This window comes from Cucurbita pepo, chromosome 3, assembly GCF_057944985.1.
Source record: "Cucurbita pepo subsp. pepo isolate OVF chromosome 3, ASM5794498v1, whole genome shotgun sequence".
Taxonomy (NCBI): domain Eukaryota; kingdom Viridiplantae; phylum Streptophyta; class Magnoliopsida; order Cucurbitales; family Cucurbitaceae; genus Cucurbita; species Cucurbita pepo.
In genome coordinates, this window is record NC_141800.1 from 14,995,760 (window position 1) to 15,021,718 (window position 25,959).

General features: G+C 36.5%; 3 protein-coding genes and 1 pseudogene across 4 annotated transcripts; all 4 read left to right on the forward strand.

Moving 5' to 3' along the window:
- Positions 1-475: 475 nt before the first annotated feature.
- Positions 476-16,323, forward strand: LOC111789618 (isoleucine--tRNA ligase, cytoplasmic). The gene is made up of 28 exons (XM_023670249.2): positions 476-847; positions 1,054-1,619; positions 2,577-2,642; positions 3,848-3,991; positions 4,103-4,326; positions 4,467-4,632; positions 5,482-5,595; positions 6,139-6,236; positions 6,688-6,766; positions 7,308-7,466; positions 7,844-7,933; positions 9,017-9,150; positions 10,553-10,712; positions 11,050-11,133; positions 11,308-11,520; positions 11,774-11,899; positions 12,673-12,810; positions 13,328-13,431; positions 13,520-13,583; positions 13,782-13,870; positions 13,944-14,085; positions 14,391-14,454; positions 14,533-14,600; positions 14,941-15,063; positions 15,166-15,231; positions 15,593-15,704; positions 15,791-15,879; positions 15,979-16,323. The coding sequence occupies exons 2-28, from the start codon at positions 1,086-1,088 to the stop codon at positions 16,081-16,083; spliced, it is 3,555 nt and encodes a 1,184-aa protein (XP_023526017.2). The 5' UTR covers positions 476-847; positions 1,054-1,085; the 3' UTR covers positions 16,084-16,323.
- Positions 16,324-17,354: 1,031 nt separating this feature from the next.
- LOC111789622 (acetylajmalan esterase 1) lies at positions 17,355-19,629 on the forward strand. Of its 2 annotated transcripts, none has more exons than XM_087122106.1 (5): positions 17,355-17,650; positions 18,398-18,610; positions 18,690-18,838; positions 18,924-19,197; positions 19,279-19,480. In XM_087122106.1, exons 1-5 carry the CDS (start codon positions 17,407-17,409, stop codon positions 19,332-19,334), a joined length of 936 nt encoding a protein of 311 aa, XP_086978232.1. In that variant the 5' UTR covers positions 17,355-17,406; the 3' UTR covers positions 19,335-19,480. The 2 variants fall into 2 exon arrangements, with proteins under 2 accessions (XP_086978232.1, XP_023526023.2); XM_023670255.2 differs by having other exon boundaries at positions 17,356-17,650; positions 19,269-19,629.
- A 1,178-nt stretch (positions 19,630-20,807) lies between these two features.
- LOC111789623 (putative aldo-keto reductase 2) lies at positions 20,808-22,720 on the forward strand. The gene is made up of 4 exons (XM_023670256.2): positions 20,808-21,221; positions 21,721-21,893; positions 21,962-22,064; positions 22,142-22,720. The coding sequence occupies exons 1-4, from the start codon at positions 20,811-20,813 to the stop codon at positions 22,475-22,477; spliced, it is 1,023 nt and encodes a 340-aa protein (XP_023526024.2). The 5' UTR covers positions 20,808-20,810; the 3' UTR covers positions 22,478-22,720.
- A 538-nt stretch (positions 22,721-23,258) lies between these two features.
- On the forward strand, positions 23,259-24,072 carry LOC147793291 (uncharacterized; annotated as a pseudogene).
- The last annotated feature ends 1,887 nt before the right edge of the window (positions 24,073-25,959 follow it).

A 25,959-nucleotide genomic window follows, 5' to 3' on the forward strand; every position in this document is an offset into this window, starting at 1 on the left:
CTTCGACTTGATGCCTAAGACTAGGCCTGCAATCTGATGAGAGACGATCTCATCTTAACTGTTATGGCCAAGTAGGTCAACGTCTCGAATTTACAATTTAATTTTATTCTTGAATATTAGACGGATCAATCCCGACCATTCTCCGATAACCATTATTTTTTATTACACTTTATTATATATATTCATTCTCATCACAAAAAATGAATCTGATTCACTAGATGTCTTCGTCAACGAGAGAGATGAAAAAGGAAGAAAATAAAATAAAAATAAGATTATTATTATTACTCTTTATTTATTTATAAGGAATAAAAACCTAATTTCCCTATTCAAATGGTAAAAAAAAAAAAAAAAAAAAAAAAAAAAAAAAAAAAAAAAAAAAAAAAAATATATATATATATATATATATATATATATATATATATATAAAAGATTTTGGGTTTTTGGGTTTTTGGATTAACTACAGCCATTTTCGTAGGTACCGCATCCCTCCCATTACCTCACGCTCGCGCCACGCCGCCGCTATTCCTGCCCGACGCCGTCTCAGCAGCTGCTGCAGCACTCTCATCTGCCTCAGTTCTGTCATACGACAAAATCGCCGCCGTCCCCTCCCTATCTTCCAGCAAGCGGAGTTACTAAAGCGGCTATTTTTTGAGTACCCACAGAATCGAACTGAAACGGGTATTTAATTATCTCAAAACTGAGCTGACCAGACCAGACCAGACCAACGCACTACCAAATTAGGAACGCTGGTCAATCGTTCCAATCGGTTTCTTCAAATCAGCCGCTGAAGGGAACTATTAGGGTAACTTTACTCTGCGCTAGGTGCCCCCCTCTTCGCCGGCCTCGGGTATTTCTCTAAAATCTCTCATTTATTCTCTTTTTGGAGTTGCTCGAAGATTGTCACTTGGGATTTCAAGCTCTGTCTCATATACTTCTTTTTCTTATGATTTGTTTTGTTTTGATTTTTCATTTCTTTGTTTTTCTTGCTGCAAAGCTTTGAATGTTATTCCTTAGAAGTCGGTATCTTTCTCATTAGTCACTGAAAAATTACAGATTGAATTGCGGGAATTCTTGTTAGTGCCGCCATGGATGAGGTTTGCGAGGGTAAGGACTTTTCGTTCCCTAAGCACGAGGAGGTGGTGCTTGAGTATTGGTCTGATATCAGGGCATTTGAGACCCAGCTTGAGCGCACAAAGGACCTTCCTGAGTATATTTTTTATGATGGCCCTCCGTTCGCCACTGGTCTTCCACATTATGGTCACATCTTGGCGGGAACCATCAAGGACATTGTCACCCGGTATCAGGTTATGACCGGTCATCACGTGACTCGTCGCTTTGGATGGGACTGCCATGGATTGCCTGTTGAGAATGAGATTGATCAGAAGCTAGGGATCAAGAGGAGAGACGATGTGTTGAAGATGGGGATTGACAAGTACAATGAAGAATGCAGAAGTATAGTCACGAGATATGTGGGGGAGTGGGAAAAAATCATCACGCGTACTGGTCGATGGATTGACTTTAAAAATGACTATAAGACTATGGACTTGAAATTCATGGAGAGTGTTTGGTGGGTTTTTTCTCAGCTCTTCGAGAAAGGTCTTGTCTATAAAGGTTTCAAGGTTAGTTGGTTTATTATATTTTATCTCCATTTTCACAGTTCGCTAACATTCATTGTGAGTGCTTGATGGACTTTGTTTATTTAGTGAAGGTAATATAATTTTCATATCTAGCCTAGCCATGGTTATTATGGTTGTCTTTGTCATAATATGTGGTAGGCGTGAGGCATCCGTAATGGAAGCATTTCATATTACCAAATCTTTTAACTTATTGTTGGTTTGTTACCTTTCTTATACCTAACCTATCTTGATTGGAGTGAGGTTCAATCTTTATTCCAAGATATTTTACCAATGTCGTGGATACTACATTCTTGCAACTCCTATTGTCTATGATGAAAATGGATTGCTACATCAGGCTCTTTTGCGTACAATTAGGAGATCGTTTTGGCGTTAGCAATAGTCCTTGTAAAATACAATCAACTTGTTCTGTGTTCCTCAAATCTTCTTCAACCCCTAGAGGGAAGATTTTTGCTTCAAGGGAACATAAGTAAGGGGGCCCCTTTTGCCCTTCCTCTTCATCCTGGTGGTGGATGTATTAAGTTGGCTAGTGTGTGTGGTGTGGTGAAAGGGGGTGGTTGAGGGGTTTCAGATGGGTAAGGAGTTCTTTCACTGATCTCATCTTATGGCCCTTTATCCTTGCTCTCCTGCCACTATAATTGTCGTCGAAGGCTATAAAAAAGGTTTCTGATCTATGATAACTACCCGCTTAGAGTTGTTTGATGCGGGCAAGGTATGGGGTCTATGGTCTGCCACTCGAGAGGAGCTTAGAGGTCATGTAAGGAAGGTGAAAGGTGGGGAGAGTGGTAAGAGGAGGGAGAGTGTAGAGAGAGTTCATCTATTCAGTTTTTGCTAGTTTTATTGGTTCCTAAAACCATGTAATTATAATTAACTGCAATTAATTTGATTCAATTATTAGTTATGAGTTCAAATATAAATTTGTTTGCGTTGTTGCTTACTTAGGTCATGCCATATAGTACTGGTTGCAAGACGCCACTTTCAAACTTCGAAGCTGGTCAAAGCTATAAGGTTTGGGTCTCTTTCTTCAATTGGAAATTTGTCTTTACATTAAATATCAGTTGGATCTTCTGTTTTGTATATAGATGCTCTGGACATGTATGATAGGAAACAAAATTTCGATGTTTGTTATTATCAAATTTTCAATGAAATGACTTCTCTTTCGTAAGAATTTTAATATATTTTTTAGAACTAAATTTTATGATGACTAGTGTTCATTTAAAAAGTCTTGCATTCTTTTGATGATTATAATTATTACAATAATTATTTGTTTGTTTAAACACTCCCATCACATAAAACTTGGGAAACACCTCTTAATATGGAAAAGTTTATCAATTTTTCCCATAAACTTTGAATTTTATCAAAATGTTTCTTAGCTTTGGTAAGTGTTGCAATCTCAATCTTAAAATTGATCAAATTTTACAATTTTCACCTTGAAATAGGCTTGCTTTTGAAAATTCATTTAAAAAATTATTCTTACATATTTTGGGAGAATTGTTAAATGACTGATTTTGTGCATTAACTGAGCTTAATTTTGTGTTTGGTTTGATTCTTGTTGAAATTAGTGAGTCTTGGGCGAATTTTTCCTTTACTTTTTTTTTTTAGTTAAAACCAGTAAGTAAATTTAGTAGAAATTGCTATATTTGTTTAAGTTTAGGGTGCAATGGTATGAAATTAGAATTTTAGGGTAAAATTGATACACCATTCTAAGTTCAGATAAAAATTGATTTTTTTTTCCTCAAAGATATGATGCTTTGTTTCATTTTTTATGATATAAGAAAATTATTTAGTGAACTTTTAATTTGCCATTGTTGTTAGAAAATAATAGTTTAAATATACAAAACGGTTTTTGATATAATTTTTTTTAATACTTTATTTGGCTTAATAAATAGTATTTAAGCACGTTATATATTTTTTAATTGGCAAATATTAGAATCAGTAATTAAAGCAATGATATTTTTACTTTAAACAGGATCAGGTTGGGTTTAAAGGAAAACCCAAATTTCGTTCCTTGGGTTCATTTGGTGTATGTAGCATAGATTTTCAAATCAAATTTCAGTCTTATGCTTTAGTGGTTGAGTGAATAAAATATCATGCCCTGCAATTGCATTATCAGTTTACTAAAATCACTTTTCTAGATGCCAGTTAATGTATGAATTGTTGATTTGCATGAGATTTACTTATGGTCCATCTTCTGATATCCAAACCTTGCACAGGATGTCCCTGATCCTGAAATCATGGTAACTTTTCCAGTACTCGGGGACCCTCACAATGCAGCTTTTGTGGCTTGGACAACTACTCCATGGACCCTTCCGAGTAATCTTGCCCTTTGTGTTAATGCAAATTTCGTCTATGTGAAGGTCTGATGACATGAATTTATTTTTGTTATATTACTTTTCGTCTATGTGAAGCTTTTATTCCTTTTATTTATAATTGATAATCTAATATAGTAGGAAAAAAAAAAATACCAGGTTCGCAACAAGGCATCTGGAAAAGTTTATGTGGTTGCGAAATCCCGATTGTCAGCTCTACCTGTTGAGAAACAAAAAGTGAATGCCCCAAATGGTTCTACCGATGTTGTTAACAAGTCAAATCCTAAGAAAAAAGGTTCCTCAAATTCAAAAACAGAGAGCTCAGTGGAGGACTCATATGAGGTATTGGAGGAAGTATTGGGAGCTTCTCTTGTGGGTAAAAAGTAAGCAATTTCGTTAATTTCAATATGTGTTTTAATGATTTTAGCAAGGATGCTATTTTTTTTGTTTTGTTTCCTGAATGTTTATGAAATTGTATCTACTATCATGTTGAAGGATATTAAATTTACTATTTATTTTGCAGGTACGAGCCACTGTTTGATTACTTTAAAGAGTTCTCTGATGTGGCATTTAGAGTTGTTGCAGATAATTATGTAACTGATGATAGTGGTACGGGTATAGTCCATTGTGCTCCTGCATTCGGTGAAGACGACTATCGTGTTTGCATTGAGAACCAAGTGATCAATAAGGTCTGTGTTGAAGATTCTTTAATTTTTTTATTTATTATGACTTCACGCTTGTAAGAATGTTTTCAAATTTCAAATCGAGTTTTGAAAAGTAAAAAAAAAAAAAAAAAAAGAGATCAAATGGTTATCATATCAAATGAGACTTAAAGGATTCAATGAAAAAGGAAGTTGTATTTTATGTTTTTAGTATTTATAAATGTATGTTTGATAGGATCTCCATTTAAAAAGTTGTTCAAATTTTGTTTAGTTATATATTTATAAATAGTAAAAATAGTGGTAGGTACCAACTAAATAATTAGTTAAAGCTTAAATATTGTTAATTAATTTATTGGCACATTTAGTGTTATTATAACTTTGATATGATTATTATTTTTGAATATTATATAATCTGTGATATATTATTTTCTACATGTTTTGATTTTAGCAAGAGCGAAAAGTGTTTATTGAATGGAATAATATTTTTATTAGAGATTTGGTTGAAAGAAAAAGGATTTCTCAGGACAAGTCTAAAGCTTGGAGGTTAAGATTTAACATTGCTATTTTCAAGGCATCTGATTCGTATTCTCTCTCTTATTTGTTTGCTAATTATTGCTGTAATGATATTTGATCGAATATGGAGGCCTTTTTTTTTCCTTGCAAGATATTTACGTTGAAGTTTACTTATGTTGTATATTTTCATTTACTGCCTTTTTGTGGTTTCCTTTGAACAACATCTTTTCATTGTTGCAATAAGAAGTTTATATTTTATTTAGAAATAAAAGAATGTGAAAGTGCACTCCAATTGGTTCCCAGGATAAGTTGCAATATATTTCCTGTCTTATTTTTTCTTGTGTTTTTTCCATTTGCTTGTAGGGCGAGAATCTGATTGTTGCAGTCGATGACGATGGTTGCTTTACAACAAAGATTACTCAATTTTCTGGGCGTTATGTCAAGGATGCAGACAAGGATATAATTGAGGCCGTGAAGGTATGTTCTTAAACGTAAAATAGTATGTCCAAGTTGAATTATTATTTCATGGCATATATATTGACCATTGCATGTAGAGATAGAATCCCACTATATTCCTATGTGAAATGAAATTATTTGTAAATTTGCAAGTCTTTGACGCAATCTTGATAAGCTTGGAGCATTCAAAAGGGAGCTTGAGTTCACAATTTGGCCTCGGTTCTTGTTTGCATCCTTAACTATTTTTTGATCGATAAACAAACTTTTCCAACTTGTAACTTGAACCATGGATGAATATTCAGATCTTGGAGTTTTGGTTAATTCCTTGGTTCGTATTACTAGTCAAAAAGAGATTCTAATTGTATTGTATAACTTTATCCTTGACGATTATGATTCCATTTTGTAATTCTATATTTATGCTGATCTTCTTGTTGCTTTTGGACGAGGGAAGTGTAAGCGAGAGGGGAAAAAACTATTTGAAACAAAAATATGTTGGAATCTAGTAAAATAGTTTACCATTTCATTTTGAACGTGTATTATTGGTCAGATATCTTTCTGTTTCAGGCACAAGGGAGGCTTGTTAAATCGGGAAGCTTTACCCATTCTTATCCTTTCTGCTGGAGATCTGATACTCCCCTTATCTACAGGGCTGTCCCAAGCTGGCAAGTCCATTTATTATCTTTTTTGAATTCTGTTATACGCTTTTGTGTTAGGATCCTTGTCTGAATTTCTTTGATGTTTTCATTTTTGTGCACGTGTACATTTTTTTGACTTGCAAATCTTTGCCTCTTGCCCTCTGAAGAAATGAAGAGTGCAGTTCGGTTGGTTCACACTTTGGGCTCAGTTGTTGGGAAGAGTATTTTTACCGTGGCAAACAAATTATGCAATATCCGTTTTACAACTTGTTCTTTAAAAGGGTTACTACCGTTGATTTTTAATTTCACACTTGATTTTAGTGCTTATATTGCTATTTTTGTCTTTCTATATACATTTCACCTTTGTCTTATCTGATATTCATTCATGATTGCTGACATATGTTATAATTTCTTATGGCTTCTTTTTCATTTTCCTCCTACTGTTAGCATCATAACCGACTAGACTTCCTCTCTCTAGGTTTGTCCGAGTTGAGAAATTAAAGGAGAAATTACTGGAAAACAACGAGAAGACTTACTGGGTGCCTGATTTTGTGAAGGTTTTATACGTTATGCCAAACTCTTCTCTTAAATATTTATATTTCATTTTCTCTGGACAAGTGGATGTTGGTAAGGTTGGATGGGGTAGAGTTTTATGCAGGGTGTAAAAGGTGGTTGTATGATATGAATCAAGATATTTTGCAGATTTCATATTAATATATTCTATGCTTCGTTAAATCTTATTTTGCTTAATTGAAGACCTTTTTTAACGTCTTCTTTTTTGTGCGCACTTTTTGTAATGCTCTTGTATTACTTTATTTTTTTGTCAGTGAAAATTTGGTTATTCATTGATTTACCAATGCTTGTGAGAATGAAACTATCATGACAATTTTTCATGTTTAATATATCCTCTCAAGAGATGACTTTTTTTATTTTTTAAAACTTTTCTTAGCTTGAAAATACAAACATTTTAGAACTCTGAAACTGAGTCCTGAAATATAATTGGGTTAGAAAAACATAGTGCTGATGTGAGAAAGAACTGTTTCATGGATCATGTGATCTATTTTTGCCTCAGCTTTATTTATCAGTGTCAAATTGCAGGAGAAAAGGTTCCATAATTGGCTAGAGAATGCGAGAGATTGGGCTGTCAGCCGTAGTAGATTTTGGGGAACTCCTCTCCCTGTCTGGGTTAGCGAGGATGGAGAGGAAATACTGGTCATGGATTCAATTGAGAAACTTGAACAGCTTTCTGGTGTCAAGGTCTCACTCTTTATTTACCAGCTTTTGTTATCTGAGAATATAGTTGCTGTAGGTTGAGTCAATCATTTGCTGTGAGTTTTACTTCTCTTTATCAAACTGTTTGCTTGTATGGAGTATTTTTTTCTCCTCATAAGAACTTAATCATTTTGAATGATGGTTGGTTCAGAGCCTCGGCTACCTTCTTAATGAGAAGTTGAATCTTCAAGGTTATTTGGTATATTTTGAGAAGTTGAATCTTCTACCGTAAAAATATTATCATATGGCTTGGCCACCCTCATGTATTCTTTAAGCTGTTTCTTCTATATGCTCTGGTGGGTACTGCTTGCAAACTACTTATGAATTATTTGCGGGCATCCTCTGTTTTTTTTACCTTTCAGGTGTTTGATCTGCATCGGCACAAGATTGATCACATTACTATTCCATCTAGAAGAGGTCCTGAATATGGTGTGCTTCGGAGGGTAGATGACGTAAGACTACTTAATCTTGTTTTTCTCTTAAATATTACTTTTCTTGTCGAGAAATCAATCAATACCGGCGTATTTTACTTTTTTTTTTTTTTTTTGAAACTATGAAAGTTACCGGAATTACTTTGTTGCATTTTTGTGCTATGCGTCAATGTGGCTTCCTTTGATATTACTGTTTTGTAATGTTTAGGCCTTATAGCAAGATGATTAGAAGCCACCACAGATGTTTATTTATTCTAGAAGGAAAGAGAAGAGGGGTTTGAGGGTATAAATGGAATCTATATGGAAGAGAATGAGGAACTAATGTAACTTATTGACTTAGGTGAATATCCTTTGGCAGGCCTGTGTTTTTGCTATTATTTGGGGTATTGGGCTTGAGAGGAATGACAAATTTTGTAGATGGTTAGAGATTCGTGGGTGAGTTGTGGCAGGTGATTAGACTTAATGCCTCGATTTTGGCCTGTGCGACTAACGATTTCTGTAATTATCCTTTTGGTTGGGAGTCATTTTTTGTAGTTTGACGGACTCCATTTGCTGCGCGTTTTTTTGTATACCCTTGTACATTCTTTTATTTTTCCTCAATCCTCAATGAAAGCAAAATATTAAGAAGTATGCATTCTTTTATTTTTACTATTAGTTGAAGGACTTCACAAAAGCTTGGGAAAAATGCAATTCATGGGAAACTAGCCCTAAACCAACTCAATCCAAATATTCAGCAAGAACAAAGAAATTTTAAACAAATGGCCAAGTCACAAACCGGGCTGCAGAATCTTTCTAGGGGCCTTGTTGTGCCTATATGTTTTTGGGATAACGTGGTTTGGTTACCTTGGAAATTTAAAAAATCCCTCCCTCTCCTTCTAACTCCTCATTTTATTTACTTTTTTAATTTTTTGGAAGTTGAAATGTGGATAGGCATAGTTTTTATTTATTTATTATTACTATTTGAAATTAAAGTATTTATTTGAGTTCGATGCTGTAGATTTCCTCTCTTAACCTCGTTTTATATCTTTATATTTTTACTGTAAGTTTTATTTTCATTTAGTGTTTATACTTATAGTATCTTTTGCTCCCTCATCATTACTGCAGGTGTTTGATTGCTGGTTCGAGAGTGGGTCTATGCCATATGCATATATTCATTATCCATTTGAAAACGTTGAGCTTTTTGAGAAGAACTTTCCTGGGCACTTTGTGGCAGAAGGGCTTGATCAAACTCGTGGATGGTAAGTTTCTTGAATGTGTCAAGTTGCATAGTTGTTTTCCTTTTATTTTGAGTTGTAAATCATTTGTTGGATTCTATTTAGTAGCGTAAATTTCAAATATCTGCGTAAGAGTGGAATATTGATATATTTCCTTCTGAAGTTGATTGCTTCTTTTGCTTTTTTGGTTGAAAAATTGATGACTTCTTTTATTAATATAGGGAAACAGTCACAACACGAGCATTGTGTGGAACAATGACTTTTGATGTTTAAAGATCTAGGATATTAATAGATTACAACATGTTTGTCCCTCTTACCATTCATATTTCAAAAATATGGATGTGTGAACTCCAAAGGATATGATCAAAGTCCTCTCTTATAAAAAAAAGTAATTTTAATATTAATATATGACTAAATTCTTGGGAAAGAGGATTAGGAAATTTAAAATCTATAGTCAAAGTAAAATAAACTTATTTTTTCTGGAAAAAAAAAAAGAGAGAAATATGAGAGGGGGAGGTAGGGAGGAAAAAGGAGAGAATATGGTGGTGTCTGGTATGCTGTGTCCGTGTAGGGAAGGGATACTCGAGAAAGTTTTAGTATGTCGTTGTTTGTCTCACATGGATGAGTTCATGAGAAAAGAAGGGGTAATGGATCTCCTATAAATAAACTTTTCTTTCTCTTATCAACCAGATTCTTACTGGGTTTTCTGTTCACATGAGGCTATGAAAGTAAGAATTTGTTTTCAATGAAATGTGGAAGTCTTTTGATCTTGCACTTAAATGTCGCGAAGTATCGGGATATTGATGTCATTAAAGAAGATGGATGACACGTCGGAAATGTAGAAGTGAAAAATGTTTTTTCTACTAGTCTAAATGTCGAGCTAGGTGATGTAGTGTTGACATGTCGCTCAGAATTAAATCACAGATCCAAATAGGAAAGGAGGAAGCAGAAGTTGTGAAGGACTCTGCTTCGTAGTTTTTTCTCGAAGCCACCTTGTAGAAGGGCAATAGATAAAATGCTGTTTATAAAATCTCTCCTTCCTTTTTACTGAAGGCACATTTGTGAAGGTCCAGAATACATATCTGGGTGCTTAATCTGAGTATCTGAGATATGCTATTGGTGGTTTTTTTTTTTTTTTTTTTTTTTTTTTTTGTTTACTTAACATGGAAGTTAAAGATTCCAATGAAAATTGAAACTGTTCTTTGGAGATTATTGCTGTTAAGAATTAGGAGAAGCATCAAGCTAATTTGATTAGAAAGGGGTTGGTGCATTTTCTAAAAAGTTCGTTTCCTAATACGTTCAGGATTTTCGTTGTCCACATTGAGTTATGAAACAAGCTCCCTCTCTCTCATGCACCAAAATTTTGTTTTTTATTCGTGGATTCTTGGGCTTCTCTTTTTCCAATGTCTTCTCTTTACTTTTGCAGGTTCTATACTCTCATGGTTCTATCTACTGCTTTATTTGGGAAGCCCGCATTTAGGAACCTTATTTGTAATGGTCTTGTCCTTGCTGAGGATGGAAAGAAGATGAGCAAAAGGTTGAAAAATTATCCTTCACCAATGGAAATCATCAATGATTATGGAGCTGTAAGTTCTGCATTATATCTGTGTTTCTTACTTATGTTTCTCAGACTTCACTTTTCGTTATTCTGAAGACATTGAAAGCATCTAGAGTGGTGTAAATGTACCAACGTTCTTAAAGACTAGAGTCTCACAAACCTCATTGCTAGGTGGGGAAGTCTTTGTATTCCACTTTAGGGAGGTTGGAAGGCTCTTCCTTCCTTCTTGTACCCAAAAAAGGAAAAAAAGAAAAAAAGAAAAAAAGAAAAAAAAACAGAAAAGCAAGCATCAAGAGAGTCATTGAACTTTCCTCTTAATTAGTTGTACTATTTCATGAAAGTTGGTGTCTGTTTTTGTCATGCAGGATGCTCTGAGATTATATCTTATAAATTCTCCAGTTGTACGTGCAGAGACTTTACGCTTCAAGAAGGAGGGCGTTTTTGGTGTTGTGAGTCTTTACTGATATCTTACGTTGTATCAAGTTTTCTTGGTGCATCACTCGAGCACCCATGTTTTCACTAACTTTGATGATACTTCATGGAATGCATTACAGAGATCCAGCTTTCTACTGTTTTTTTCTTCCCGATATGTTTTAACCTTCTGCTTTATGGGTTGTTCACAGGTCAGGGATGTTTTCCTGCCATGGTATAATGCCTATAGATTTCTTGTTCAGAATGCTAAGAGGCTCGAAATTGAGGGATTTGCACCATTTTCTCCCGTAGATCAAGCTACCCTTCAAAAGTCGTTCAATGTGCTTGACCAATGGATAAACTCTGCCACCCAGAGTTTAGTATATTTTGTCAGAAAAGAAATGGATGGGTACCGACTCTACACGGTTAGGCCCTTTCGGCTACTGACTTATTTTCGATATGACTGTTCTGTAATCTGATTATATATCTTCATGATTCGTATAAGTTTAGATTAAAGTTAAGGGCTATGTGAAACGACACCTCAAGGCCTGTTTTAGATTTCTGTTAATAGTTGTGTAAATTTTGTTCCTTTTCTTTTCAATTAAAGTTTTAAATTTTGGTCTTTTCTTTGTGGTTGTTTAGCATTTTTCATCATTAATTGTGTTCACGATATTACAGGTAGTTCCATATCTTCTAAAGTTTCTTGACAACCTTACAAATATTTATGTGAGGTTCAACCGCAAGAGACTAAAGGGCCGTACTGGGGAAGAAGACTGCAGGATAGCACTCTCTACTCTGTACCATGTATGATACATCTTTTTCCTCTATTAAGATAAATGATTTTTTAAACTATCTACTTTTTGGTAGCGTACAAAGCTGCATATTTGGTTTATGAAGTGTTCTGTTTTTTTTTATTGCTATTGGTATCTCTGTAAATTAAGTTGAGATCTGAACATGACATGTTGAAAACAAACATGCCATTTTCATTACTGCTTATGTGCTCTATGTTAGATAAGATGTGGTAGGGTGAGCGACTCATCTTATTAAGGACTTATGCCGACGAAAGCTGCTCACCTTGTGAGAAATCCAATAGATATAAGATGAATCTTGGTCATTTTTCAGTAGACAAATTCGTCAAAGACTAAAAGCATTAATGATGCAGTTCCATTTATTTGAGGAGACAGTTTGGGTGCCGTTAATTTACAATCTAAATTATAGAGTTCATTCTTTCTTGTATACAGACATATATTATGGTTATAAAATGCTTGGTTGACATGCTTTGCTTCTTTATTTTGTGCAAATTTAATTACTATGTTGTATATTTTTATTTTTTTGAACGACTTAGTTCCTTAGATTTTATGTGAACTGTCATTATCTTTTAAATAAATATCTTGTTTGCTTCAATTTTTTTTGGGTTAATGCAAATCATTTTTGTTTGATGCGAGTTAATGTTGAAGCATACATTTTTTAAAAAAAGAATATTATATTCTGCTTTTTTCCTTAACTTTCAATCTGTTATTTCCTTGTTCATTTTAGTTTCTATTTCATTCTGAACACGCATTATATTGTGCCTTCAGGTCCTTTTAACATCTTGTATGGTCATGGCTCCATTTACACCATTTTTCACCGAAGCTTTATATCAAAACTTACGGAAGGTTTCTGATGGGTCAGAGGAAAGCATTCATTACTGTTCTTATCCTCAGGAAGGAGGAAAGGTACTTATTATCAATAAATTTATATGCAATATTATTAGTAATTTCATTTTTGGAAATTATTTTCTGGGTGACAAGTTGTGGCACAAAGTTGTCGGAGTAGGTATGGTCGTCACTCATTTGAGTGGGTTGCTAGCAGGGGCACCATTTGCCTGGTAATGACCTCTGGACAGCGAATCCCTTTGGTTTCCCTTTCTTTTCTCAAATTTTAAATCGTTCTGTTGGGTTTGTGATATGCCCTTTCAGAAGGTTTTCTTGCAATTATATCGCATTTCAAGTAAAAAGTTGCTTATGGCTTCTGATCTTTAATTCTTCCTCTTTGTTGCTTTGAGATTTTGTTGCCCCCTTTCTAACAGAGAAGCGTTTGAGGTGGTGGACCTTCTTTCTCTTCTCTATGATCATCACATGCTTTGAGAGACTTTTCCTATATTGTTTTTTCCATCATCCATCTGCTCCTTCCCTTGCCTCATTCTTCCTCACTTTATGACATTTGATATTCTTTATTGAATGCCTAACTTAGAGAGGTGAAAGAATTGAAGAAAGTGTTACAAGGATGATGACAATTATTGATCTTGCTCGCAACATTCGGGAGCGTCATAACAAACCTCTTAAAACACCTTTGAGGTTTGTCGATGCATACTTTCTGCTTCTTGCTGATTTTGTTCTATTTGTCCCCCCTTTTTTTAAATATCTAATTCTATAATCTCATCAGAGAAATGATAGTGGTTCATCCTGACAAAGATTTTCTTGATGACATAGCCGGAAAGCTAAGAGAGGTATATATCTTGTAAGCTAATATCATATTTACTTTCATGATGAACTTGGAATGTCTATAGTCTCATTATAACATAAATATTTGTGCTATTCACTTGTACCTTTTGTTTCAGGTTTCATTATTAATTTTTATGCTTAACATTATCCTGTTGTCCTTCGTTTAATTTCTGATGGTTTATTTGCGCCTATGTGTGCTGCAGTACGTTCTCGAGGAATTAAATATAAGATCTCTTATCCCATGCAATGATACGTTGAAGTATGCATCTCTTCGTGCTGAGCCAGATTTCAGGTATGAAAAACTCCCGTTCGAAACAATTTTCATCTCTTCGTCCAGATGTTTGAATATGATTATTCTCTTCTAGTGTGTTGGGAAAGCGTCTTGGAAAAGCTATGGGAGTCGTGGCAAAGGAAGTCAAAGCAATGTCACAGGAAGATATCTTGGCTTTTGAGAAAGTGGGAGAAGTTACTATTGCTACTCATTGTTTAAGGTTATCTGACATAAAGGTATCTACTTTCACTTTCAAGGCAGTAATTCTTGCTGTCCATTCTTGTTAAAATATACTATGATCTTGGATTGAGTAATTCATCTGTTCATGAGGTCGATTTGTAGATGGACTTGTATGTATGTGCATTTGGAGGTACATATCTTTTGTGAGTTTTTTTGTAAACTCTGTACCCTTTAGGGGAAGAAAGGCTTCTCTGTGCATTTTTGGGGGAATTGAGGCATTGATGTTGTCGGTATCACGTTGGTCTGTGCTAATTGATTATGTTAATTTGTATCGTACCCTGAAATTCATTGTTGTCTTAAGGTTGTTCGTGATTTCAAACGACCTGATGGTATGACAGACAAGGAAATGGACGCTGCTGGGGATGGTGAGAAACTATAACAAATCAATGTTATTTAACTGTCTAAGGGTCTTTGATCTCACTAAATTTTGTTCTTCATTTTAGGTGATGTACTAGTGATTTTGGATTTACGTCCCGATGAATCTCTATTTGAGGCTGGTGTTGCTCGTGAGGTATGTGGCGTGTTCCATGCTTGATCTCTATATGTGATATATTATGATCACGAATTTTTAAACGCTTTGTTGAGTAATTTTGCATTTGGGTTAGTTTTAGTATGAAGATGCATAACATTTAGGCTAAATTACATAAAATACCTCCAACTTGGGCCTTTTGATTCAATATTTGGAGTGCAAACAAAGTTCCACATTGAATTTTTATTTCCTAATTAGAGAAAAAGATAGATGTTATAGTCGCATCCTTTTATCATATTGTCAGCCAAATGTTGATAAACTTTGTTATTACATTATCGAGTTCTTTTATATCCTAATTCACTAACTAGATTATCCATTTCAGATTGTTAATAGAATCCAGAAGTTGAGAAAGAAAGCTGCCCTTGAACCTACCGACTCCGTAGAGGTGTATTTTCGATCACAAGATGAGGATGCATCAGTTGCGCAAAGAGTTTTAAATGCACAGGTTGGTAGTTAGCTGCCTATTTTTGAAATTACCATCTCGGATGTAAATTTACATCGTAGATGGCCTCGGTCCATGACTAACTGGAATGTATGCATCGGACAGGAACTATACATAAGCGAGGCAATCGGTTCACCCCTGCTTCCGGCTGCGTTGTTGCCTTCACATGCAGTAAGTTGCTTCCTTAATGTATATCATGTCGACTCATTTAGTGAATCGTAAAACTGTTGGCGTTATTCCGGCTAGCTCGTGGATTCATTAAGTCGCCTTCCGTTTGATTAGATTTCTGTTCTCTATATTGGAGTGCTTAGCCTAAGCATGAAGGGGCTGGTGCTGTCTTTCATCATTTTGTTATATTCCTTCTACCCGTGGTTGTTCTATGATACAACATTGTTTATAAGAGTGTTGAAACCTCTCCCTAGCAGATGCGTTTTAAAAACCTTCAGGGAAAGCCCAAAGAGGACAATATCGGCAAGCGGTGGGTTTGGGTTGTATCCATCATGTTGATGATATGAGCTTGTGAAATTCGCAGGTCACGCTTGCTGAAGAGAGTTTCCAAAATGTAGCCGGGATTTCATTCTCGATTATCTTGGCCAGACCGGTACCCGTATTCAATTCGGACGCTGTGACTGCTCTATATAAAGGTATTTGCAGCATCTTTTGCTCTCTCTCTCTCTCTCTCTTTCTATCTCCGTCTCTCTCACTCACATAAGCATGAGAACAACTATAGGTAACGAGAAATTCGCCCGAGCACTCGAGGTCTACCTGCTCTCGAGAGACCTCTCCAACTTGAAGACCGAGTTCTCTGGAAATGGCAAGGTTTGTATTCTTCTCCCAACTCGATGAAGTTCGCTGCTTTTACATCATACTATTTATGTTTAGATGAAAAACCTTTTGATGTTGCTTTGGGTGAAACAGATGAGGGTTGATTACATTGATGGCCAGCCGGGTGTGGAAGTGGCACTGGGAGAGCATGTTTTCTTGACTGCCGGCGACAAGTTTCTGAAGGCCAAGTCTTCATGAACTCTGTTCTGTATACCTCCAAAGTATTATCCATTTTTAACACTTTTTTACTTTTAATTTTATATGGGATACAATTGAATCCCCTTGACATCACTTGCCTTCCAAAGTTTTGGGCGCACAATTTTGTATGAGAAGTGTATGCGAATGTGTTTTAATTGTTTAATTTATAATAGTTCTTGAAAAAATTGGGGAATGTTGAACTTAAAGTTGCTTAAAGAAGATTCATATTTGTTGATGTAATTTATATGGTCTGATTTAGTCCGTTACGTATTGTCGTCCGCCTTAGTTTTAAAACGTTTTTAGTGGTTTTGCTATCTTTATAAAGAATGTTTCGTTTTTCTTTGATGTGAGATCTCATAATTTACTCTCCTTGTTGGCCAGCGTCTTCATTGGTACACTGCTAGGTGTTTGGTTCACAATTCACTCTCCTTGTTGCCTAGCGTCCTTCCTGGTATACTGCTAGGTGTTTGGTTCACAATTCACTCTCCTTGTAGGCCAGCGTCCTGACGGGTACATTGCTAGGTGTTGGCGTCCTCACGGGTACATTACGAGGTGTTGGCCAGCGTCCTCACTAGTACACTGCAAGGTGTTGGCCAGCGTCCTCACTCGTACACTATTAGGTGTTGGCCAGCGTCCTCACTGGTACACTGCTAGGTGTCTGATTCTGATATCAATCGTAACAGTCAAGACTATTGTTAGTAGATAATGTCTTTTTAGTCCATTACATATCACACCGTCAGCCTCAGTTTTAAAACGCGTCTAAAACACGTCTAGAGGTTTCCATATCTTTCTAAAAAATGTTTTGTTCTCCTTTCAAATTTTTTTTAATGATATATAAACCATATTTAAAAGTTTCGTGATACGAAAAAATATTGTTTCCTAATTCTCTGATACGAAAAAAGTTATTTTTCTTCCAACAACTTTAATAAATGATCTTATCAATCCCATTGTTGTAGTGCTTCAAATAAGCTATCTTCCTTGCAACATCAAGCTTGGTGATGAGCATAGCACGCTCTTCAAAAGGCTCAAATTTCAATAGAAACAACACTTAAATTTCTCATCATCTTCAACACGTTGTTTAAGAAAAGCTTTAAAGAACGTGCAAAACAAAGCTTCAATCTGTTTCCAACTCAAAGGTGGAATTTAATACTGAGAAGAGGATAATATCAATCCTTTTGAAGCTCCCCATCCAGTTCAATTCTCGGTCAAATAAGAATTTACCAAATGGGTGAACCAAATTCAGCTGCTGCTTATAAATAACCCATTCTTTCAGTTCATCGAATCACTCAAACTAATGCATCAAGCTTTCTTGATTACTTAACAATGGCGGCTTCTTTCTTACCTCTTCTTCTTCTTCTGCTTGTATTTCCATTTGGTTCTGATTGTTTTGGTCTAAAAGGCTGCAAGTTCGATGCCATATTTCAGTTTGGGGACTCCTTGGCAGACACTGGGAATCTCATACGTGAGAACCCTGCAACTCCTTTCTCTCATCTTCCTTATGGCAAGACCTTCTTCAAGAAGGCCACTGGAAGGTGTTCTAATGGCTTACTCATGGTTGATTATTTTGGTAACTTTTCTTTACTCTATGTTTTTGTTTGCTATCTCTTTGTTTAGCCTCTGTTCTCATCACATTGAAGATAAAAAAGAGAGATTTTGAACCATATTACTTACTGAGTAACTTAAGCTAACTAAAATTTATCTCACCTTCAGGTAAGTCAGCTAACTAAAACTTGAATCGTTATTCGCACGAGTGACCCAGTCTCTAACCCTTTTTAGAGAAAAGGTTTTATATTACGGAGTTAGAGAAAGTTTTAGAAAATATTTAGGAAGTTAGCCAACTAAAACCTGAGTCGTTATTGGCACGAGTAACATATGCTCAAGTCTCTAACCTCGTTCTTGAGAAAATGTTTTAAATTACGGGTTAAAGAAAGTAGAAAACGTTTAGTAAGTCAGCCAGCTAAAACCTGAGTTGTCATTGGCACGAGCTAGGTATGTTCAAATCTCTAACCCCGTTTTTGAGAAAATGTTATAGATTAAAGGGTTAGAGAAAGTTTTAGAAAACGTTTAGTAAGTCAGCCAACTAAAGCTTGAGTCTTGACACGGGCGATGGATGCTCAAGACTCTAACCTCGTTCTTGAGAAAAGGTTTTAGATTACAGGGTCGGAGAAAGTTTTAGAAAACGTTTAGTAAGTCAGCCAACAAAAACCTGAGTCGTCATTGGCACGGGCAACAATACTCAAGCCTCTAACTTCATTGTTGAGAAAACGTCTAGAAACTGATAGAAGAAAGACTAACCATTCTTTTTCAAATACAGCTTTGTCAGCTGGACTTCCATTAGTGAATCCCTACTTGAAAAAGAAGGCATCATTCACTCATGGAGTGAACTTTGCAGTGGCTGGCTCTACAGCTTTGCCTTTAAACGTTCTAGCTCAAAACAACATCTCATCTCCTGTTACCAACACATCTCTAAGTAAACAGCTTGATTGGATGCGTTCCCATCTCAACACTATCTGTTCTAACAAAACAGGTCAGTTTTTGCTCAAATCTACACTGTTTTCCTCCAAAATCCCATCATCTTATACTAACTTTCATATATTTCTGTGCAGATTGTACTAAGAAGCTAAAACATGCATTATTCTTCATGGGGGAGATTGGAGGAAATGATTATAATTATGCTCTTTTTGAAGGCAAGACTGTTACCCAAGTAAAAGATATGGTACCTCGAGTTGTACAAACAATAATGGATGCTACTAAAGTATGATCTCCAAACTTAGCTTGATTTGAGCAACTCTCTCTGTTTTCGTTAATTACAATTCGTGTTCGTGTTTCGTGTTATGTAGAGGGTCATCAGTTATGGTGCTACTCGAGTTATTATTCCAGGGCACTTTTCAATGGGTTGCCTACCGATCTATCTTACCGGTTTCCAAACCAATGATTCAACTGCGTACGACGAGTTTCACTGTTTAAAGGATTTCAACGATTTAGCAAGTTATCATAATAGCAAGCTAAAACAAGCTATCAAGTTGTTGAAGAAAGAGAATCGAAATGTGATCATTACTTACTGTGATTACTATAATGCATTGTTCTGGGTTTTTCGACACGCTTCTTTGCTCGGTACGTTTCGTTTTACCTAAGAAATCTTTTGAATGTTATTATATGTTGTATCTGATTTGTGTTGTTTATAGGATTTGATAGAACATTGTTGCATAAGTCTTGTTGTGGAATGGGAGGTGATTACAGCTTTAATGTGATGCAAATATGTGGATTTCCAAGAGTGCCAGTTTGTTCTGATCCTGATAAGCATATTAGTTGGGATGGGATTCATTTGACACAAAAGACATATCAAATCATGGCTCATCGGCTCATCCATGATATAGCGCCAGAGTTTCATTGTGGAAATTAGATCAGTGGATAAAGTTTAGTATTCAGAGTCTCTTAATCATGAAGTTGTTGCTATGTTAATTAGCTGAAGTTGTTGTTTTTGAGCATTTGAGTCCTTGAGTATTTTGAGTTGTGATTGAATGAAGTTGTAGGCTTTTCCAAGTCTTTGCTTTCTCTTAAATAGTAGCGATACCAGGGTACGAGAGAAACGGGGTGATACACTTGTGAGAATTGAGTGAGATGGAGTCGAGATTTTATAACAGCTCAAGCTCATTGCTAGTAGATATTGTCTACTTTAGCCCATTATGTATCAATATCAGCCTCACAATTTTAAAACGTGTCTACTAGGGAGAGGTTTCTACACACCTTATAAGGAATGATTCGTTTCTCCCTCTCCGACTAATTTGTGGGTGATGGACGCGTTTTAGAATCGTGAGGCTGACGACGATATGTAATAGGTAAAAGTAGACAATATCTACTAGCAGTGGGATTGAGCTGTTATAAATGATATCAAAGTAAATACCGAGCAGTGTGCCAACGAGGGCGCTGGGCCCTTAAGGGAGTGGATTGTGAGATCCTACAGGAGAGGGAAATGAAGCATTCTATATAAGGTGTGAAATCCTCTCCTTAGTAAACACGTTTTAAAATCGTGAGACTAACAGCGATACATAAAGAGTCAAAGCAGACAATAGCTACTAAACAGTAAGATTGAGCTATTACAAGATCAAATAGTCTATCTTTTCTTCGTGTATTTGATGGTAAAAACTGCCAAACATGTGCTATCATAACGCAAGCTTACATGGAGGGTTGACCAAACAATGAAATCTACAAGGATAGTGATAGGAACACGAGACTTTCACATTGGTATGATATTGTTCACTTTGAATATAAACTTTCATGGCTTCGTCTTTGATTTCCGTAAGAAACTTGATATCAATCCGATTTTCATATTGGCCACTTTGAATATAAACTCTCATGGCTTTGTCTTTAATTAATTAAAATCTTGATACCAATAAAGATAATATTAAATTCATATACTTCCACAAAAGCTTAGCTGATAGTGGTATAATTATTAGTTAAGGAAGTGATGAAGGGGAAAGATTCAATGAACACCATCTAATTAAAAAATTCTATCACCTAATATCGAAAATGGAATCTTAAAAAGATGATTTGAACAAATAGAATTCAATTGAAAAACAGCACACAAAAACGCAAGAGGTGACGCACCTCCTCCAACCACTACCAGCCTCATAGGAAGCTTCCCCTTCCCCTTCACTGCACCCATCACTCTCCTCTCCTATAAATCAGAGCCCCCAACTCCTCAAATCCCACCAAGAATTGAAATTATGGTTCAAACAATCAAGCTGGGGTCTCAAGGCCTTGAAGTGTCCGCGCAGGGGCTCGGCTGCATGGGCATGTCCTCATACTATGGCCCTGCTAAGCCCGAAGAAGACATGATCGCCCTCATCCACCATGCCGTCGCAAGTGGCGTTTCCTTCTTGGATACCTCTGACATTTATGGGCCTTTCACCAATGAGATCCTCGTTGGAAAGGCTCTTAAGGCTACTGGGGTTAGGGAGAAGGTTCAGTTGGCTACCAAATTTGGACTCCATCTGGTTGATGGTAACTTTGAGGTGCATGGCGAACCAGAGTATGTTAGGGCGGCGTGTGAGGCCAGCTTGGAGCGGCTTGGGGTGGATTATATTGATCTCTATTATCAGCATCGGATTGACACTAAAGTTCCCATTGAAGTCACAGTAAGTTAACTTTTTTGTCTCTTTGGTTGTTCTTTTTAGACTTATTCTTTCTAGCTACCCCTCAAGATTTTTAAAAAGCGTCTACTAGAGAAAAGTTTCCACATCCTTATAAACAAGATCTCACAATCCACCCTCTTCGAGACTTAGTGTCCTCACTGGCACTCGTCCCCTTCTCTGATCGATGTGAGACTCCCCAATCCATCCCTTCGAGGTCTAGCGTCCTTGCTGGCACACCGCCTCGTGTCCACCCCTTCGAGGCTCAGCCTCCTCGCTGACACATAGTGTCTGGCTCTGATACTATTTGTAACAGCCCAAGCCTACCACTAGCACATATCGTCCTCTTTAAACTTGTCTTTTCAAGCTTTTCCTAGAAGATTTTAAAGTGCATTTGTTAGAGAGAGGTTTCCATACTATTGTTTCATTCATTCTCGTAACTGAGGTGAGAAAAAGTTTTCTATTCTCCTAACTGATGTGTGATCACTAATGGTTTTCTTTTTAGATTGGGGAGTTGAAGAAACTGGTTGAAGAAGGGAAAATAAGGTACATTGGTTTGTCTGAAGCCTCGGCGTCTACCATTAGAAGAGCTCATGCAGTTCATCCCATTTCAGCGGTTCAACTCGAGTGGTCTTTGTGGGCACGAGATGTCGAACAAGACATCATTCCTACGTGCAGGTATTGGAAAAATCTTTGTCAATGACATGGATGATCATAAACTGACTTTTGGTATGGTATGTTGATAGGGAATTAGGCATTGGAATTGTGGCATACAGCCCTCTAGGAAGGGGTTTTCTATCATCTGGGGCCAACTTCGTTCAAAACTTAACAGATGATGACTACAGAAAGGTGAAGACATAGCTTCCTTATTGAGTGTTCGAATAGTTAACTCAGCATCATAATTTTGAATCATTTGGTAATTTCAGAAACTCCCACGTTTCCAAGCACAAAACTTGGAGCACAACAACAACATATTCGAGAAAGTGAGGGAATTGGCAGGAAGAAAAGGATGCAGCCCATCCCAGTTGGCTCTGGCATGGGTTCACCACCAAGGACACGATGTGGCTCCCATTCCTGGAACCACGAAGATTTCAAATCTTGATTCGAACATTGGAGCTTTATCGCTCAAACTTAGCCCACAAGAGATGGCTGAACTTGAAGCTTATGCTTTAGCTGATGGAGTTCAAGGAGGCAGATATGGCGATGACATTTCCACTTGGAACCAATCCGAAACTCCACCCCTTTCTTCATGGAAATATTGAGCTCAGGACTGATCATCTAGCCCGCTACAATATGTCTATCTTTTAATTTTAATAAGGGTTCGATATGGACGTGGAAACCTACAATCTCTTTACAAATCACAAGATATATAAACTCGAACACTACTACCTCCAACAATGTCAAAAATTTCATTTCATTGTAGCGGTCTATCCTAAATAATTTCTCATATCATATGAGAGAGTGTCACAGTCTGGTGTGTTTTGAAAAACTATATTACTTATAAAATGATTATGTCTCCCCTTTATTTCTTTTTTTTTTTTAATTAGTTGACCAAACCACTAATCCAAGGCTGCTTTAATGGTAAAATCATGAGGGTGTGGAAATCAATTTTGATGCCTTCTAGAATATTTAAGGAAGTTTTGCTTTTTTATTATTTTTATTTTTTAGATTTATTTAATTAAGTATTATAATTATATATAAATTTATAGAATTTTTGTCTCTAAATTTTTTTATTTTGGGTTATAACAAAATTTTGACCTATTAAATATTTTTAAATTTTTATTGACTTATTAAATATAAAATTAAAAGTTTTTAAAAATTTTAAATTAAACTTAATTATTCTATTAAATACAAATTATTATTATTTTTGGACAGATAGAATTAAAATTATTGTAGCTTTTATTATTTTTTTTAATATAATAATAATATGAAAATTTAAGCCAATTTTCCCCAACGCAAAATAGATTAGCAGAAATCACAAGAGCTTCCAAGATGAACAGAGAAGAATATTACCTTCAATATCTCATCAGAATCTGCTTTCCTTGCCGTCTAAACTCGCCGTGCCGATTACATGGAAATCTCTTCCATTACCGCCGATCAGAGTGATGGCTCCAATAGTTCCTTTGAACAAGTTGCAGAGGAGACCACCTCTGATGGAGGTGAATCAATGCGGCTATCTTTAGATTCCCCGTCGTCTTCTCCGCTTCCGTTTTCCGAGAGCCGCTGGAGTCTTGTGAACTCATTTCCTGCCTTCTTGTTGTCTTTGCTGAATCTTGAGAACGAAGATTCAAAGCTGATTCCGGATGGAGAGTTCGATTTCGATTGGTTTCGGTTTTGTTTTCCGAGTCCGTCATTTCGGAGCGGTTTCGATTTCGGAGTGAAATTAGCAGGATTTGTAGCAATCGAAGATGTTGACGGTGAAGAACCGTTGTTCTGGCCGCTCGTACATAAAATCGATGAAGGATTGGGACTGGTTTTCGATTTCACCACGGAAAAAGGATTTTAAATCTTCTGCTACGTCTCTGAACTCCGCTGGATTCCGGTATCACGGACGGCAAATAACTATGAATCAAGCGCCGGAGAGGAGACTCGTCTTCAACTCGAGATCGGCGTTGTCGGAGATGATAGAATTGAAGCAGAAGAAGTTCCGATCGAATCGTTGTTAGGGCTTCGTGAGTTGGATGGACGCGAGGGATTCGGTTCAGAGTTTGATGATGTTCTGTTATCTCTGGATGAAGATGAAACGAGTAAGCTAAGCATGAACTTGCCATTGTATCAATATTTTTATTTTAATAAAAAGAAACAAAAAATTTTAATTAAATTAAATAGGAAATATAAATTCAAAATATTTCAATAACATCTAAGTGAGAAAATAAAAAAAATATATATTTTTTTTAAATGTATTAAATATACTATTGAATGATATGAGATTATCGAGGAGGGCAACCAAACATTCTTTAGTGGGGAAACTTCTCCATAGCAGACGCGTTTTAAAACAATAGGTTTATGGTGATACGTAATGAACTAAAACGGATAATATCTACTGGGGTGGGCTTGAGCGGTTACAAATGGTATCAGAGCCAGACACCAGACGATGTGTCAGCGAGGACACTAGGCCCCCAAGGGGGTGGATTGTGAGTCTCACATCGGTTGACAGACACCAGACGGTGTGTCAGCGAGAACACTAGGCCCCCAAGGGGGTGGATTGTGAGTCTCACATCGGTTGACAGACACCAGACGGTGTGTCAGCGAGAACACTAGGCCCCCAAGGGGGTGGATTGTGAGTCTCACATCGGTTGACAGACACCAGACGGTGTGTCAGCGAGAACACTAGGCCCCCAAGGGGGTGGATTGTGAGTCTCACATCGGTTGACAGACACCAGACGGTGTGTCAGCGAGGACACTAGGCCCCCAAGGGGGTGGATTGTGAGTCTCACATCGGTTGAAGAGGGGAATGAAACATTCTTTATAAGGCTCCCAAGGGGGTGGATTGTGAGTCTCACATCGGTTGAAGAGGGGAATAAAACATTCTTTATAAGAGTGTGAAAACCTCTCCCTAGTAGATGGTTTTAAAATCGTGAGGCTGACAGTGAAACGTAACGGGTCAACCCAAACTTTGATCAATCCACGGTGGGCTTGTTTAAAACCTAACGGGCCAACCCAAATCGTGAGGCTGACAATGAGGTTTAAGATGGTAGTAGATGGTTTTATCTGCTAGCGGTAGGCTTGGACTTTTACGAATGATCTATCCACGGAGTCAACCCAAACTTTGATCCAATAGGCCAAACTTATCTATTAAGAGTTGGATGTGCATGATTGAGGTTCAATTAGTACTTTAAACGACATACTAAACTTTGGCTTTGATGGAGCTTGAGCATGTTTTAAGATCGGACCAGTCCAATAAAGAAGGTGATCTTTACCTACCTTTACAATTGGAGCAGAAATACAAACTTCTCGTACCCACAAAGCAACACTCAAGGTGTAGCAATTTAGGATTATCGTTAGTGGTCAAGTATCTAGATGAAAAAGACTTCAAACCCGAAGTCAAATCAACTTACAAATTTGATAATCGACCAAGTTAAATGATTCCAAGAGTTTCGTGCAAGATACAATAACCTAAACGTCATGAATTCTTGGGACTCAAACAAGCAGAAAATTCGTCAACCCAACATTTTCATTCACACCGGTTACAAAAGAACATAAATTCATGGTCAACCAGACAAATCAACAAAGTACAGTTAATAGTCAAAAGAAGGCCAACAATTTAAAGTCCATGAGAACCCGAAAAATCAACAAAATTAGTTAAACCTAATCTGGCTTGTTCCGATTCATACATAACTTCAAACATTATCAATCAATCGTTCATGACTTTCAACTAAAGTTCTGAGGCCGAAGATAATGATCCGATTAAATTTTCTCCATACCAAATTAACCGTTAAAAGATAAAAAAAAATTAATTAGACCTAAAACACCTCCTAAACTTAAACCTTCTACCAAAAGATCACTAATCATTGCACACGTGGCAACCAAAGAGCAAAGGTCAGAGAATCTCCGTACACCTGCTGGTGAAGATGCCGATGAAACGACCGACCGAATCGCCACTTTAACGTCCACCGTTGACTTTCTAATCCCAATTACACGCTTCTACCGAGAATACCCTCGTCCTTTCCCTGTAATTACTGCAGTGTCAACCATGACTCTCAACTCAACCAATCCGGGTAAATTCGAAAATAGTAAGAAGTTA